The 18,756-nt window shown below is 36.5% G+C and overlaps 1 protein-coding gene across 1 annotated transcript; it reads left to right on the plus strand.

The window, feature by feature from the left end:
- The first annotated feature begins 1,342 nt into the window (after positions 1-1,342).
- On the plus strand, positions 1,343-17,077 carry LOC114290775 (Class II aaRS and biotin synthetases superfamily protein). Its single transcript, XM_028234748.2, has 7 exons — positions 1,343-2,872; positions 4,166-4,345; positions 6,512-6,769; positions 8,048-8,182; positions 13,656-13,937; positions 15,292-15,432; positions 16,538-17,077. Exons 1-7 carry the CDS (start codon positions 1,508-1,510, stop codon positions 16,844-16,846), a joined length of 2,670 nt encoding a protein of 889 aa, XP_028090549.2. The 5' UTR covers positions 1,343-1,507; the 3' UTR covers positions 16,847-17,077.
- Positions 17,078-18,756: the final 1,679 nt, after the last annotated feature.

Below are 18,756 nucleotides of genomic sequence, written 5' to 3' on the forward strand. Positions count from 1 at the left end.
TTCTCTCTACTACGACTGCCTTTCACTATAAACTATACATTCTCACAACATTTGTTGCGAACCACTCACTTTCGAAATTGACTATGGAAGTTTAGGATAAAAGGTGATGAGCTGAAAGTGGCGGTAATAGCGATAGAATGTTGAGAACGGTGACAATCACAATGAAAGAGGAGTTGATAGATGGAAAAAAAAAATTAAATTAAATTGAAGATGAGGATACTATTAAAATTATATATATATATATATACTAAATATATATTAGGGCAAACTTCACTTTACCCCCTATAGTTTGGGCAATGTGCAGATTATCCCCTGACATTCGAATATCACCACATAATCCCCTTATGGTTTGTGGACTAAAATGCACCGTTCACTTTTCCATCCAAGTTAATGGGCTGTGTAATTCAAACGTCCATACAGAGAGTAAGTTACATTTTAAGACCAAAATATCCCTAGAACATCTTAAAATTTGCAAAGGCATGCCATGGGTCTTTCTCCTTCTCTCTCTAAAAGTATAACCCAAAACAAAAACCTAAATTAATTTAAACAACATAATTTCTATCAAAAATTAATGTATATATATATATATATGTATATATTCAAATCAACAAACCCAATGTATATATATGTATATATAATTTGTATTCTTATCCCGTCACACTTTCTGCACATAACCCAAATCAACAAAATTTCATGATCAAATTAACAAGGCTACATCTGATTCAACATAAACAAACTAAGGCTTGTTTGGTTTTAATTTTCAAAGCTAGCATCAATCACATCATTAGATCTGCAGGTTTTTTTTTTTTTTTTCTCTTGAGCTCATTCTTAAATTGAAGATCAAACCTCATAAATATATAACAGTAAATATATACATATATACACACTTCATAAAAACTATATATTTTTTATATTTCTTTTAATATAGTTTGATCTTAAACGTCTTAACAGATTTTATGAATATATATATTCATATGTATAGATTATATATATACAATTTGCAGGTTTATATATATGTGTGTGTATGTGTATTAGAATTGGTAGCATGAAGCTAAATCAAGTGTTTTGTTGAATGAAAGTGAAAATTTGTTAAATTGGTATGGAAGAAGAAGAAGAGAAAGAAGAGAGAAAGAGAGAGAGGAGAGGGGGGAGAGGAGGATATAACACTATATGATGAAGAAGAAGAGAAGGGTCTAATTGTCAATTTACAACTCCTGATAATAAAAGTTAATGTACGTTTTAACCTACCAACCAAGAGTAATGTGAAATTTTCCCTCTATATATGTTTCTAATGTTCAAAACATATATATATATATATATATATATTAGATGCGTGCATGGAGAGAAATTAAAAAAATAATTTCATAGGTAAATAGTAAAAAAATGGGAAAGAGATATAACCCTAATATATAATTCCTGGGACCAGTTCAGAGGTTTAGAACTCGAACTCGAGCATCACCCTCTTTCTCCCTCCTCTTAACTCTGGTTGACATTGGTAAGTATTGATATGGCGGCTGGGGGACGCGAAGTGTCTGTGATAACGGTGGGTGGGAAAGGCGCTTATCTGTCCTCAGCCATAGTCTCCGCCGTCGCCAATGGCCTCTCTCAGTCGCGAATCGACTCATCGGTCCTTGACAGGCTTTCCAATCCTAAGAATCCTCCTCGTCCTCCTCCGTCTTCCCAGTTCAAGTTTTCCCTTCTGAAGGATCTATCCCCTGAGGAATCCAGAGCTGCTCTCCTCATTCTCTTGAACAAGCTCTTGCTCTCCGGTGGTATTCGACCCACCCTCCCTCTTCTTATCTCCGATGCCCTCAACAACAACAACAATAATAAAACCCTAGATTTAGATTTAGATTTTGATCGTGCCTTTGATCTCACTGACGATGAACTCTTTGTTCTGGATAACTCATTGTTTATCTTGGATGGCATTTGCGCAATTCTCGATCACCAGTCCTCCACCTTGTCTGCCATCGCCGACGCCGTGGCCGCTTTGTCTTGCGAGGCCTCTGGAGCCGACGTCTCCGCATTTAATAATCTGACAGACTCTGGTGATGCTTCCTCTGCTAATAAGGACGAGATTGCCGTCGCTAGTGACTTGAAGGTTTTGCTCGTTGGCTCCAAATTGGTTGGCAAGCTCCACTCCGATTCCGTCTCTGAGATTCCCCAGGTCCATGCTACTTTTAGGGAGATTTCCAGATTGGTGCACTCGAGGATGCGTTCCGAATTGAATTCCCCTGTTGTTAAAACTACCGGTGGAACTGGCAAGGCATTGGCCACGGTTTTCTCATCTTTATCTGAGGCCCTGAGGCATTTGGGCATGAGTAGCTGGTCCCGTGCAAAACTTAACATTGATGTGATGAGTAATGTTGATCTCCGCTCTGGGTTGAATGAAGTTTTCGGCAGGGAATGCCCTAGTGTTGATAGTTTGGGGGACTTGCTTATGTCCTCTTCGCAAGCCGGTTTTAGAGGGCAGTACATCAAGTTCTTTCACGAGCTTAATAGATTATCAGAAATAGTGAGCAAGATTTTTGCATGGGAGGCAACGACAGCTTTTATTTCGCTCGAGGGGAATGAACTAACAGAAAAACTTCAGGGTAATGCCATGAATGGAGTTTCTGCCAAAACAGAGAAGAAGAGAGAAAAGAAAAAGAAGGTTTTAGGAAAAGGGACTTCTGTTTTAATGCAGTTTATCAAGGATAGGTTGCAGAGTGGAGTAGGTGAGGCAGTTGATCATTTGAGCCTACTGGAGAAATGGACGCGTGATCTTCTCTCATTCTTCGACCCGAAGCACTCGGGCTTTCACAGCTTATTGATGAAAGTGAAAGAGCTCGTGGAAAGCAATGAAAGTAGGAGACTTCCCAAGCTTCCCAAGGTAATGAGAGTTAATGACTTTGTACTTTTTTGAGTCAAATTCCAGGTGTGATTTTGTGTGTTTATTTTCTCAAAGATCAAAATTGTGTCCGTTGAATCCAGGGAAAAAAGAACAAGAATTGCACTCTCTCTCTCTCTCTCTCTCTCACTCTCTCACACACACACACGCATGCAACAAATTCATAACATAGTTCTTCTTTGATGGCCAATTAATAAACAAAAACATTGATGTCTTTTGGACTTTCTTTTATTACTTTTTTTTTTTGGTTCACTAGGGATATGATGCCCAATGACAAATACAATTCTGTTGTTGTACATTGTTCTTGAAAGTAGAGTTCTAAGGGTGTGATACCGAGACAAGTTTTGCTTTGTGTTTTATGACCTAGGATCGGGCTAGTCTGGTTTGTTTTGCTTAAATTTAGGACATGTGATTTTTTTATTTACCTAGATCCAGCAATGGTAGGGGCATAAAATTTAATCGAGATTTTTGACTGCCCATATTGCCTTGTCTTTCATGATTATCCCTCTCTTACATACGGCATTGTTACAATTATATAACTATCTCCATTTTTTCCCTTTTTCCAGCAAAAGTCCATTTAGGAACAAATGTTGACAGGTTTGTTGTGCACTAAATTTAAGATCATTTGCTTAAATTTGGTCTGGTTTGTTGTGCACTAAAATCCATTCATTGTCTGTGGTAGGGACCTAACAGATAAACTGCAGGTTGGACTTCTTTTATTGGGTCTTTAAAATATTCCAAGTCATTGACTCATTGGCTTAGGACACATTGTAATCTAAGGTTGGATAGGTTAGGGAAAGTAAACAAGGAATTGGGATTGTGTCGGCGTAGGATGAAGGAGATTTTGAACTTGCAAAGGGAGACCAGAGTCCACTTTTATTGGTTGTGTTACTGTGCAAATGGTGAAGCCTACTTTCTCACAACCCTAGCCCCCTCGTGCTAGCTGGAATTTGGTCAGGTCATTTTGGGGCATGTTTTACATATTTCTTTGTAGTTATATTTTTGTTGCATTGTGCCTATAGAATGGCTCTTTTCTTACAACCCTAGCCCCCTCCTTTCTATTCCTCCTTTCTACAGCTTGACTAGGTTTTCTGTTGCTACTTATGTTGTCTAGGCTATGATTTTGTTTGAAGTTGTATATCCTATCAACTATCATCATAAAGCGGTTGATTTAATTGTTCTTTATTTTGTTCCCTGATTAAAAGTAGTTAAATTATTTCAGACTGAATGAGCTTGCAACATTTTTATATTCAACATGGTTTTGTTACGTATCAGGGTACTCGTGATTTTGCAAAAGAACAGATGGCCATAAGGGAGAAAGCATTCTCAATTATAGCCCAAGTTTTCAAGAGGCACGGTGCCATGGCACTGGATACTCCTGCATTTGAATTGAGAGAAACTTTAATGGGAAAATACGGGGAAGATTCAAAGTTGATTTATGATCTTGCTGATCAGGTAAAATATGTTATTAGTTGAAATGGCGTCCTGTTCTTTTTCTCTTCTTTTCTTTTTGTTGAAGTTCTATTTGTAATTTTAATTGGTCAAAGGAATTAGTCATTGTCCTTTTTCAAGCTATGCTTTTAATTTCTAACATAATGCTGATTGAATTTGGTCTCTTGGAAAATGTGGAATGCTTGTTAAGGTAGGGTTGATTCACATGGTTTGATTGGGCTATTGAATGAAAGTTCTTGTTTCCTTGGTCATTTACATGGGGGTGCAATGTTTGGAGTATTCTTATTCCATTTATCTTTCTACAACAATTGCCAGCTAGTTTTGGCATAATAAATTGAGGGGTTATTTTGTTCCTAATTGAAGTTTAACCACTTTTCCATACAAGACCTTTGCCTTTTATTCCAAATTTCATGTTGTTTATTATGTTGTCTTGATCTTGAGTATTATCTTATTGGAGGACTTTTGTAGCGTAGCTCAAAGTTTCTCTTGAGACTATAACGCCACATCTGTTAAATGGCTAAATGCGTATAATAGGTTTTGGAAGCCTAAAGAGAAGGCTATGGATACCATGATGTCAAGAAGTTTTTTTTTTTGGTCCAAGGGGAAGTGTCTGTGGTAGTGTTTAGGCTCTTTAAGGTCTTTGTTTATGTTTATTTAAAACTAGTATAGTGCTGGGTTTATTAATTTTTGTTTTTTGTTGATTTGTACAAGATGAAGGTTTTTGTGTAATTTTAAAATTTGCTGGTATTGAGTTCTATATGGATTCATGAATCTTGTTTTGGGTCAAGTTATTAAATGTGTCATTATACTTGGGTTTTGATAGGTATATAATAGTTTTAGTAGTAAAGAAGGTCAAGGTTTCCTATTTGAAGTCCTAGTTATAGTTGGAATAAGATTAGACATAACCAGGAAGAATACAAAGTGGTATGGAACTCTGGGAGTGGGAGAGGAGAAAGTCTACGCTTGGAAAATTTGTGAAGATGGAGGTATCTAGGGAGGTATGGTTGAAAGAGGACTTCAATAATTCAAATCTCATCCAGAGGATGACACATGCTCATTGAAGTTATGATTATTTTTTTGAAGATTTGCTTAGGTGATGTGAGTAGTAGCAAAAAGGATATTAGATGTGGTGTGGCACTGATGTAGAATTTAACAAAGGATGATATGGAGTTTCATATAGTTGGGAAGCTATGGGATCACTTTATTGGTTAATGTAGTCTAATATTCAGATGAGATGTTACTCATTTTTTGTAAAGGTGCTGGATTGTGGAAAGAATGGATGTTATGAGGATCTTGGGTGTATTCACCTTATTGCATCTTCTTTTGTTGGCTTAATCTCTAGGAAGTGGCATTGGTGGATTAGGCCTGTCAATTTTTTTTTTTTTGGGGGGAGTATTTAAGAATTTTGCAGAAGTATTGGTGTTGACGAGCATGTGAAGAAGAAAAGGACAAATTTGTCTAGGGGTGGCCTTATATTTTAGAATGCATGTTTCTATATGCATTATGAATTTCTTTTGAGTACACTAAAGTTTGGCAATCTAAAAAGCTTTTTCGTTTTCTTTTTTTCTAGTTGTCCTTCATAAGAACTTCAAAATTTTCAAGATGGAATCTAATAACTTGTAAGATAAATGCTTTTTTATGATATGATTGAGGAAAGGGTTGCAACACATCAAACCATAAATTTCTTACTGTACATATCCTTGTATGTTGTTAAACTTTTTAAATATTTTTTATATCAGTTTTCATTTTTACATGATCTATTCTGATACAATATATTGTAAGTATTGTTATATATATACACATCAAGAAGCAAATGGAGGCTCTTAATAACTTAATAGTGCAGATTTAAATTCTTTTTAGCTTATTGTTTTTGAAGCTTATAAGCAAAGTTATCACATGTTTAATGAGCAAATGTGGGGTTTTCAATATGCATGTGTATATGATGTTATAGATTAAAAAGGTTGACATGACATGATGCTTAAAAGAAAAAGCATTGGCTTCAATAGTGACAAGAGTCACATCAAATGCCAAGAAATCCAACTTTTATGGAAATATCATGGTGACCTGGAACTTCGGTTTTATTAGAATAGTAAAATTGCTAGATGAAAAAATGGAGTTAATTTTTGAATATCTAACTAGTTTGTTACTTTTTGTTGGACTTGAGGACAGGGTGGAGAGCTTTGTTCGCTGCGGTATGATTTAACAGTTCCATTTGCTAGATATGTGGCCATGAATGGTATTACATCATTTAAAAGGTATCAAATAGCAAAGGTTTATCGAAGAGATAACCCATCTAAGGGAAGATATCGTGAATTCTATCAATGTGATTTTGATATTGCTGGTCAATATGAGGCAATGGGGCCAGACTTTGAGGTCATAAAGGTTATGACTGAACTGCTGGACGAGCTAAATATTGGTGATTATGAGGTACTTAGATTTTCAAATCATTATGTTGACTGTATTGCATTCACTTATGTTTGCACACTTAATAGTTGATATGAGATTTAAATTACTACTAAAGCTAAGTTTTTTGGCCTTTTATTTTCTATAATATTGTTTTAGTATTTGACCATTAAAATAGAAGTCATATTAGAAAAACATGATTAAGGAATTATGTATGATATTGCCTTATTAAGAGGATGATTAGAATCTCTATTATTAGAATCATATGATTCACGATTCGAATCGTACGATTCAATTCGATTCGATTCAGTAGCTAATCGATACGAACAGGTTGTGTGAATCGCAAATAGCTGTGAATCGTTGGTGAGTCAGTGAACCGAATCGGTGAATCGTGAATCAATTCGATTCACTAAAATTGATGGCTTTCTTTTTTGGTTTTTTATTGTTGGAAAAAGGGTCCACACAACCTATTTAAGGTCTTTAGGATTACTATATGCCATTTTTTGACTTTCTCCCTCCCTATTTACTCTCAAATACTCAAACCTTAGCCTAAAAAAATGAACTTTCTCTCTCTACATTATTCTAAATTTTACATATTCAATTTTATCTAAGTACTTGCATTTACAAAATGAAATTTTTTGAAGGCATCAAGTGAGATATTTGAAAAAGTTAGAAGATTTTGGTTTTTTAACCTTGGAAAAAGTTAAAAACATTGTTGTTGAGTTATTGTTATTTGGAACTTGAAAATTTGTCTCTGTTTGCTTTCTTTATTAAGAATGATTGATAAGAAATAGTATCTAAAAGGGAAAAATGTGAAGTGGTAAACATGGGAACCCATGTTAACTTCTTACCCATACCACATCTAAAACAATATTTTCATTGATTTAAGTTTAAATATTTCATATTTATTAGATATATTTAATATCTAAGTATGTAGATATATTTTTCTATGTAATTAAAAAAATGTGATCGAATCTTTATGATTCGCGATTCGATTTGATTCGCGATTCGGAACAATACCATTTCGATTCACAATTCGAATCCCAATTTGACAACTATGCTTAGAATCAATATATGTCTTTAAGTTTATGCTTTGGTACCCAAGAATCTTGGTGGTGTCAAGCGAGTTGGGCACTTGGATCAGTGCCCTACTATTTCTCATTTAAAACAGCCCTGCTTATGTTCTATATTCACCTGTATATTGTTATTTGAATTTCTGAAAGTGTTCTCCAGCATAATAATTGTTCTTTTTTTTTTTTTTTATAAATATTTTAATCTTTCTTTCTTTATATATTTTCACAGGTAAAATTGAGTCATCGGAAGCTATTAGATGGCATGCTGGATATTTGTGGAGTGCCACCTGAAAAATTCAGAACTATATGTTCCAGTATTGACAAGTTGGACAAGCAATCATTCGAGCAGGTTAAAAAAGAAATGGTGAGGACATTCATCATCCATTTATCTAGAGAGTTATGTTCTTTGCTAAAGAAAATTCATAAGGGATAGTTAGAGATTCTGTGTGTTTCCTAAAATAAGTTAAGAATTAGAATGCCCTGCCTTTTTTCCCCCTCCCTTCGCCAGTTAAGATGATTTTGAATGATATTGAGGAAGGCACATGCTAAGGGGAGATTGATTGCATGCTATTTAACATCCTCCTCTAGTATTGAAATGTGTGAATGGTTGACCCTGAGGTGGCCCGAGTGGAGTCTTCTGGGAAGATGGTAGGTACTAGATGGCAAGGGACCACCAAAGGTGGGGGAGGGGAGAGCTGTAACGGTCTTAGACTGAGAGAGAGAGAGAGAGAGAGAGGCAGTATAGAGAGAACTTATGATCTTGTTAGAGGAGGTTGATGGGTGATTGCTTGCAAGTTGCATGCATTGAAGAGGTCTCCTTATATAGGGGAATCGAACTATTGAGGCAACTAAGCAGTGCACAGTGTCCTATGTCGAGAGACAGGTGGCTCAACTCCTTTGGCTTTGAGCTAAATGCTGTCATTTTTTTGGCCGGAGGTGGTTTTGCACAAGACAAATTTATGATTGTGTTAACAATTATTGAACATATTGATTTGGTGATTATAAGTGGTATTTGGTCATAATCTGTTAGCTAGAGACACAGGAACCATGTGGTGGTTATATTGCTGATTCCAATGCTTCTGTCCAAATTAATATGGATAAAGAGGATAATTTTTGAAGTACGAGAATTGCAATTCTTTTGTAAAAATGACAAATGTTAGTGCCATATTATGAAGCACCAATACTTCAAAACAAGTGCCATATCTATGTCGGACACACAGACACTTCGGGGACACGTATGGGACGCAACGCATGGCGTGTCTCCTTATTTAATTAATTTATTTTCACGAGTCACGCCGGGGACACTACGGGGGCACACTAGGGACATGCCTAGTTGTCTTTTTCCTCATTTTATTTAGTGCTTTTGATGAATGTTGAATATTTATTATTTTTTTCTTATATTTAAATACTTAATAGATCATCCATAAAAAAAGATATAAACTATAAGTGTTAATTTAAAAGTGTTTTAAAAAAAAAAAATAGAATTAGAGTTAGTTTTTATTAATATTGATTGTTTGTAGATGCAATATTAATCTAGATAGTAAATAAAATATATGAAAACATATTTTATTGCTGTGTCCCCGCCATGTCTATGTCTCCATTTTTATAAAATTGTTGTCTCGTGTCCACATCCGTATCTGTGTCTATGCTTCTTAGGTGCCATATATTATAAATTTTTTGAAGAAGGTTTTGGAAGAATAGACTTTCTTGCACGAAGGGCTTGCCTATTGTCGAAGTTAGCATGATTGATATTTAGGCTTGGGACCTTGATTTGATGTTTGATTGGCAATTTTTTTTTTTTGGGTGGTGGGGGGGGGGGGGGGGGGATCGAAATAGAACCCCTTTTTTGTGTATTGCAAGTAGAGCTAATGGGGCTCAGAAACCTAGGGACATTTAATAAAAGCTCGGCTACATATGTCCAATCCTAATTTTATAATCAATACGAATGCATTATTTTGAATCCTAATCTGAATGAAATATGTGTTTGACAAGTACTTGAATCCTAGTAGGTGTTCATATATGTTTTATTCTATGTTACTTAGAATGTAGATCGTTCTAGTACATGGAATGAGAACAGGAACAGGGTACGCCATATGCTCTAAAATGTGGTACGATAAGGGTACATTTGTATATATTATACTTAAGAATATAAGGTACTTTTGAAGTATTTTTTGTTTCATACTCTTAGATATCCAATAAAATGTAATATTTTCTATGAGCATTATAACCCATTTTTTGATGTTTATGTCTTGTCAAAACTTATCTCAGTGTAGATTTTAGTTCATTTTTAATTTTTTTTTTTCCTCCTAAGGTAACATTTAAGGACATATATTGAAAAAAACTTTTGGGATTGCTTTGGGTCACTAAAGTTACCGTTTTAGAACGGAAGTGTACCATGTTTCGGAATGTGCATATCAATACGTAATTCGCTAGTGTATTAGCGTTTTCTGGTAACACAAGTTTTATTTTAGTTGTGGGTTGCATCCCTCTTTATGTGCTTTCTAAAAAAGTTTTTATTTATCAAAAAATAAAATATCTTTTGTGAATAGGTTTATTTGTTTTTGTGTATTTTTGTTGATCTTGAGTTATTAACTTATTATTGATTATTGTTAGAATTTACCATAACCCATTCCACCTACCACCTCCACTACCACACACACTCACCTACTTCACCTACTTTCCTACACCTACCACACACACTCACCTACTCCCAAATCCTCTCCTATATAATAGGAAGCCTTGTAATATCAACAAAACATCAATCAGATATCAATCAATAATATATACATCATTTTTAACATGGTATCAGAGCTATAGGTTAGCTCTTGGTGAGCTTCACCTTCCGGCGGGCGGCAACCTTGCCTTCACCGCCCGCCGGTCCCCTAACCTGTTACATAATCAAATCTCAAACAGACCTGATTCACACCTCCCAAAATATCTCATTTCATTCATCTGTTTCGTACCCTGTTGGCCTTCTTCCTTACCTTGCCGATCGGCGCCACCGCGCTACTTGCCTTGCTGTCACCGCCGTTAGACTTTCCGGCGTTGGTTCTCTACTCGCCGGCCTACTACTCACCGTCCCCCTCCGCGGAGACCAGTCGGCATACATCGCCGGAATCTGACTTCCGATCCTCGTATCAAAAAATCCCCAAGAAAACATTGTCGTTGTTCTTCGATCCAGTCGAGAAAATCACCGCTGGCGATTGCGAGGGAAGCCACCCATGGGAGTAATGTCCTTCTCAGTCCTGTCGAACTCGGTGACAGCAGTGTGGGACTCCTGCCCAGACTTTCCAAGCTTGTAAGCATCCACAGGAACTTGTTTCTCAAAGAAGCCATAAGCATAATCCACTTTCTGAGCAATAGTCCCACCATTGACCTGGATTGCCATCAGATGTACCTGCTTCTGCTTCAGTCCCTCCTCGGCCGCTGCTGGCGATTGTGTTGAACATGGCTTTTCTCTCACTAATCTCACCGAAGCATCTCAGATCTGCATATGATGATCTGTGAGATGACAAATAAAAAAATAATAATAAAATAAAAAATAACAAGAACAAGAAGAATCTCTCTCTTCTCTGTCTGCAACGCACATGGGTTGGTTTGCCCTTTTCATCATTAATATCACACTCTCTTCCACTTTCTTTTCTTTTCTTTTCTTTTCTCTTTTTCTTATCACTCACAAGACCACTCACATGAACCACCCACTATCACTTACAATAATTTATCATTTTTTCCACTCAAACCCTCGTCATTATATATTCTATCTATATTTTAATATATAAACATATACATGTATATACATTGAATTCAATTTCTTTTCTTTTTTTCTCTTTTCTTTTCTTTTCTATCTATACATATATATTCTTATTATTATTATTAAAAAAAAAAAAAAAAAAAAAAGGCCAGCAGAAGAAGATGAACTGCACACCCCCAAACTCATTTCATTTTATTCATGTTGGGGGCTCACCCCGATCACCATTTTACAACAACAACAAAAAAAAAAAAAACAAAAACAAAAAACAAAAAAAACAAAAAACAAAAAACAAAACAAAAAAAAAAAAAAAACAAAACACCCACACCCACAGTGGGATTTTTTTCTTCTCTACTCTGCTGCAGGTCTCTTCTTCTTGCCTCCGTCCTGGACGGCCCTTGCCAGTGTTGCCTCCGGATTTCCCACGCCACCGAGCACATTTACTCCCTGCTCCTCCACTGCAGCATACGGCGGACCTCCAAATCGGAACATCACGGTGGCCTTCCGCTTCAGCTCCTTGTTTTCTGCCCTTAGCACACTTATCTCTGCTCGCGCATCCTTATACATGCGTTGGAGCAGAGCCAGCTGAGAGTTTACATGCTGCACCTCATTTGTCCTACTCTGCAGCCGGTTCGACAAATTTGTGACCGCCGTCATGCTTTCCACACATGCCTTCAAAGTATACTGATTGGCCTCCACATCTGACTGCACTGCCATTTTTTGCTCCACCGACCGCATCGGAAAGTTCAAAGGAGCAAATCCAGAAGTGTTTGGTTGGGGTTCACTGGCCACCGCACCAGTTATTTCTCTTGTGGACTCGTTCAGTTCTGGAAAGAGCGTGAGCAGACCACGGGAAGAGGAGGCCATGTTTTGGGTAGCTGGACGGGAAGAAGAGGCCATGTTGCTGAGTGTTTCAGAGACGGGTTGGTTACAGCGTATTACAGAGTTTCTCTCTCAGGCAAGGAAGAGTTTTTCAGAAGATTTTTAGCAGGTTTTCTGCCTCAGCCTCTGCATTGATTTATATAGAACATGACGAAGCGGCAGCCACGCGCATCGCGCGCCTCTTACCACCAGCCGACAAACGGGCACGCAAGCCAAGGCGCCCACGTGCCTCGCCATCATGTCCGGCACACCTTTTGATGAATTGGGCACGCCTTTTGATGGCACGCCTTTTGACAAAATTGGGCACACCTTTTGAGGGTGCCACTTTTCCAGGGGTCCGACAAGACTCTGTAAACTGTCCCGACACTGATTCCGGTTAGCTCCTTTAGGGGTCCGACAAGACTCTGTAAACTGTCCCGACATTGATTCCGGTTAGCTCCCTTATGGGTCCGACAAGACTCTGTAAACTGTCCCGACATTAATTCCGGTTAGCTCCTTTATGGGTCCGACAAGACTCTGTAAACTGTCCCGACATTAATTTCGGTTAGTTCCTTTATGGGTCCGACAAGACTCTGTAAACTGTCCCGACATTGATTCCGGTTAGTTTCTGCAAGGGTCCAGCAAGACTCTGTAAACTGTCACAACAACTGTCACAACATTGTCTGCTACAACGGTCCGACATGACCCCATAAACTGTCTTCTACAACGGTCCGACATGACCCCATAAACTGTCTTCTACATCGGTCTGACACCACCATCCAGTGTCTTCACCAATGGTCTGACACGACCATCCAGTGTCTCTTATCCTTTTTTATTTTTATGTATTTTCTTGTTTTGTTCCTCTCTTCAAACTCAAGTTGGTTAGTTTCTATCCTCCTTGAGTTTGCGGGGGGCTGTTAGAATTTACCATAACCCACTCCACCTACCACCTCCACTACCACACACACTCACCTACTTCACCTACTTTCCTACACCTACCACACACACTCACCTACTCTCAAATCCTCTCCTATATAATAGGAAGCCTTGTAATATCAACAAAACATCAATCAGATATCAATCAATAATATATACATCATTTTTAACAATTATAAAGTTCACAATTCTTGTTATATTTTGCTTCATTTTATGATATTATTTTTGTTTGAGTCTAAATAATTAACATGCTACGTTTTGATGATAAAATCTACGTTTTTTTCTGTGCCAGGTGGAAGAGAAGGGCTTAATTGTTGAGACAGCAGATCAAATTGGCACTTTTGTCAAGGAAAGGGGGCATCCTTTGGAACTTTTATCTAAGCTTAAACAGGAAGGGAGCAAGTTCCTAGAAAACCAGGGGTCTCTTGTTGCACTGAATGAATTGGAGATTCTATTTAAAGCTCTGGAAAAGTCGAAGTGTATTGACAAAGTGGTTTTCGATTTGAGTCTTGCTAGAGGTCTTGATTACTATACTGGAGTCATATTTGAAGCTGTTTTTAAAGGGGCTACACAGGTATAGCTTTGATTTAGTTGCTAAATTTTCTTTATGTGATTGTCTTGCTTTTGTATTTGATGGCGGTGTCCCATTGAGCACTTTCTTTAAACTAAAGTTGATTTAATTAACAATATAAAATAAAAAAAAGTCTTTACATGTTCACCTTGTGGACTTCAGAAAAGGAATATATGACAAAGGATTTTTCTAAGATTAAGATGTAACCTGTGAAGAAGCTCTGCTATCCCCTGCTAGCCTCTTTGGTTCCTTACTTGTATGGTTATATGTGGGTTGCATTTATTATGGTATTTTATGTATGGTTACTCATGATGATAAAGGACTAGTCTTGGTTTCTCTATTATTAGTTCTGAGAATTGAGAGCTGCTACTTCAATTATTCTGGATAGCCTGGTTTGTCAATAATTGGCTATGTCTAATTGTATTGGTATGGTACGGTCACATTCCTCCAAGGATCAAAATATCTTATTGGTTTGTCATTTTGGTTAGCCTGGAAATGGAAATGTTTCGGAAACATAAGGGAAAAGACAGAAGAAATTACTAATGTATACAAATGCTTACAAACAAAATCTAAAACCTATATAAATGTCAACACATTCTCAATAAATGTTCGCAAACACAAATGTTTACAAACATGTTGGGGTCTATGAATATTTGAAGCTCAATACAAGAAGATTTAAAGACTTGGTTGGGGAAGGGGTTATTTATTTTTCCTTCTTAGTGAGCGTTCAATACCAAAAAAAGAAGATATATAATGGAGATCCATGCAAATCCCAATGGGCAACAAGCTTCTTATCCTCTGTTGTGCCTTTTTATACTCTTTCTTATATTATTTTGCAAGAATATTTCTTGTTTATTTCTAATCAAAAGCAACACATTGACAATATTTCTTAGAAAAAAGTACTTTATGGTAACAAGTGACTTACCATGTTTGTTTTTTCTTCTCCTCTATCTCTTATTGTCTGCTTTCTAGGTTCTTTAAATGTAAATCTTTTTTATTCTCAAAAATTTTCTTTTGATAAAAAAGGCAAATAGGAACAACCATTGTTTGATATTCCTAATAGGTGTTGAAACAACTCATTATTTCAATATGTTTCATAGTGTTGCAGTGAATTTATGTGAGTTTTGTTAGAAACATTAAAATTTTGATATTCCACAGCTGTTTTGTTTCAGTTATGGTTTCTCGGGAAACAGAAACATTTGAGCTGTTTCAATGGACAAGAAACAAAATTTTATTCCTAGCATACCTCAAATGTTTGAGTTGTTTTCCAGTTGGATTTAAGCGTAAATGCAATTATATGCAATAGAGACAAGCCATATAATGTGTCCTAATTGCTCCAACTTATGTATGTCCTCAGGTTGGTTCTATTGCTGCTGGCGGACGTTATGACAACCTTATAGGGATGTTTGGTACAAAGCAGGTACCTGCAGTTGGTGTCAGTCTGGGAATAGAACGAGTATTTACTATAATGGAGCAGCTTCAGAAAGACCAGAATCAGGTGATAGTAACACTCATTATTTTAGTCAATGTACTTGTACCATATATAATACACTATCTTTTTTTTTTTTTGGATAAATCATATATAATACACTGTATCATTGTCAGATTAATGGAACACTGAGGCTATAGTCCATTTTCTGTGAAGAAATAACTAGAAAGCTAGAGCATATCAATCTTAAGTAAGCTTGAATAGGCCTGAAGTAAATTTTAAACACAAAATCCCATTTGATTTTGTCATTAGAGTTCATGCAAAATCATCGCTAAGCAAGCAAGTAATTGCTAGTAATCCTGTTATCAACAACAATTCAACTAGGAAAGGAAAACTTCAATAAAGGAAATCATACTGTAATGCACTAACAAAAACAACCCTAGGCAGATATACACATCTTTGATACGTAATAGACACAGGGACTTGTCAGACATGCGTTGACATGTGCGGGACATGTCAACACAAGTCAGACACATCCCAATCTGTCATTTTGACAATTGGCCACAGGAAGAGGTGGGATCATACATGGTCTTTGTTATTCTTTTCACGTAGCAGTGAATAGCATTCACTTTGCTTGGTTTGAGTTTTCTAAAAACATTTTTCAGAAAATTCTACTTTCTTATTTTCCGTATTTAGTACATTTTTCATATTTTTGTGTATTTATTAATTTATTAATTTTATTTTTTAAACACATCTAAGTAAGATGTATCTAAAAAAATAAAACAATGCTTAAAATTTTAAAAATATTCACTAAAAACAAAAAAACACGAAAAATAAAAAACTCAATTTTCAAAAAATCTTAATTCAAAGAACTCAAACCAAACATACTAATTAGTTCTATGATGTTGTCCATGTTTGGACACCTCACATGAAATCTCATCTGCTCCAATTCCTTAATTCAAAAACTGCAGACATGAACAGTTATTCCTTCTTTCATGCTCTTCCCTGACCTCTTTTTGTAGCAGTCTGTTCTTTTTTCTTGAGATGCCCCTGTAGATCTGTCATGGTTATATTTTGTGTTAGCAGAGCAAGTTTATTTGTAATTGATTAATTATTAGACATGAAAGAAATCTTGAGTGTTAGGCAAGGCACTGATGTTTGTGTTGTTTGGTAGGCTACCCGAGCTACTGAAACTCAAGTCCTAGTGGGTATCCTGGGAGACGACTTATCTGTTGCAGCAGAACTGGTTAGTGAATTGTGGAGTGCCAGATTGAAAGCAGAGTATATTGTCAGTAAAAGAATGCTGAAGCTCATTGAACGTGCCAAAACATCAAGGATCCCATGGATGGTAATCGTGGGTGAGCGTGAACTGAATGAAGGGGTTGTGAAATTGAAAGATGTAGAGGCTGCAAAAGAAGAGGAAATCCGCAGAGATGTACTTGTTGAGGTGCTTCAGAGACGGTTGAGTGGCATGTCACCTTGAAAATCTTGTTCTCGTCGTCCAACCAGATAATACTCTTAATTCAGGATAATAGTTTTGTCTATACAATTCCATTTGGCCTACATATTACTCTTCTGGTTTTGTTTATAGTAAAAAAAAACCTTTTATACATGAGATTGTGGGTGGATGATGAAGTAACTTTTTTTTAATTTTTTTTTTTAATTTTGTGGTTTTGGGCAAGATATACCTTTAATGAAATAGTAACTTTTAAAATTTTGGTTTTGGGCAAGATGCCTGTATTTTAATTATTTTCTTACTACAAACTAGATCACTAGCCAGATGGTTCTCACAAATGCCTGAAACCGGAACTTGCATTTTTTGTTTGACAGGTCACTAGAAGGCCTGTCTGTCAATCAGACACGGCTGAGCCGGGCCTTAGTGTGACTGAGATTCAGCCTGGAAGTAAATACTAGTTGTCCGAGCCCAATTAATTTTTCAGGGATGAAAGGATTTTTATGATTATTATTTTCAACAAATACAAATAAAAATGTTCTTGACCTGCTTGATGATTATGCTGATGGAAGGAAAGAGGAAAATAGTAAGATGGACAAATTGGGATTATTAGTGTAAAGATTGGATTTTTTTTGTTTTGTTTTGGGATTTGGTCAAAATCCTTTTATAATAAAACTTTAATGCATTAAGGACAAATAGAAAAACTTTTTCTTGAAAACTCTAACCTATATCACTATTATCAAAATATTAAATTTTAAAATTGTAACAACCCTCGTACTGTTTACTGATTTATGACCGATTGATTACCGTTAATCACCGATTACTGTTAAACGAAACTGATAATGACTGATAACTAACTGATAATCGAACTGAATGAAATACTGAACCGACTGACTGAAATTGAGACTGAATTGACTGAGTATATGTTAGTTAATTGCATTCTATCTGTTTGATTGTCTGATTATCTGTTCATGCTTATATGTTTAAACTGCTAATTGAAGGCCTTATCGGCGGCCGAACTAGAAATCGATTGATGTTCCGTGACCCTCATAATTAATATGATTTTATGGTATAATTATCGGAAAACTGATTAGGTGTGATTAAATTAGATTAAAATAAGCCAATTGAAGAGTTGGACTTAATTACCGTTTTGCCATTGAGTGGGCCACTATCTCACACACATACTCGAGCCAAGAACAACATTTCCTCAGCCATTTTCCTTCTCATTGCCGACCAAGAGGGAAGAGAGGAGAGAGAGTGAGAGGAATTGAATTCTACCTTGGGTTTTGCTTGGAGAATTGAAGGAATTGAAGTATAGATTGCATATTTGAGCTCCTAGTCTTCTAATTCAAGCTCTAGGTAAGGATCTTATCTTCTTATTGATGCTATTGAACTAGTTCTTGCATGGTTCATGCTTCATTGTAGAACTAAGTCATGATTTGGGTCATTAATGGTGAATTGAAGCTCATTTCTTGCATGCATGGTTGAATTAATGAGTTTTGAGTTGAATTCATGGTAAATGGTTACATGCATGTCCATGTTGTAAGAGTAGACCATGTTTTCATCTTGTTTTGAAAAGAATGAGCTCATTTGAACAAGCTTTGAAGCTTTGATTTGGTTTAAATCCTTGCATGTTTGCATGTTCTTCATATTCTTGAAAATGGGTTTGAATATGGTTCTAATTGACTCACCTTTGGGGCTTGAATTCATAAATTGAGCTTTGAAACTTGTTATACATTGAATTTAATGATGTTTTCCAGAATTTGGGCCCAAGAGGTCGAGTTTGGAGTGGTTGAATGCTTGGTTTGAGCTTGGGAGGCAAATCTGGAAATTCCAGATTTGGCTTCCTCGCTCGAGCGAAGGATTCCCCGCTCGAGCGAGCACCTTTGTCCAGGGCTCCGCTCGAGCGACCATCGAGCGACCATCGCGCGTAAAATTTC

Source organism: Camellia sinensis, chromosome 15, assembly GCF_055761805.1.
Source record: "Camellia sinensis isolate YWXY chromosome 15, ASM5576180v1, whole genome shotgun sequence".
Classification (NCBI taxonomy): Eukaryota; Viridiplantae; Streptophyta; class Magnoliopsida; order Ericales; family Theaceae; genus Camellia; species Camellia sinensis.

What these genes read in the sequence shown, in the direction of transcription:
- LOC114290775 (XM_028234748.2), top strand. Translation starts at nt 1,508, where the DNA reads ATGGCGGCTGGGGGACGCGAAGTGTCTGTGATAACGGTGGGTGGGAAA. An exon ending in TTTATGATCTTGCTGATCAG is followed by an intron (nt 4,346 to 6,511) that starts GTAAAATATGTT and finishes ACTTGAGGACAG; the next exon opens with GGTGGAGAGCTTTGTTCGCT. An exon ending in TTCAGAAAGACCAGAATCAG is followed by an intron (nt 15,433 to 16,537) that starts GTGATAGTAACA and finishes GTTGTTTGGTAG; the next exon opens with GCTACCCGAGCTACTGAAAC.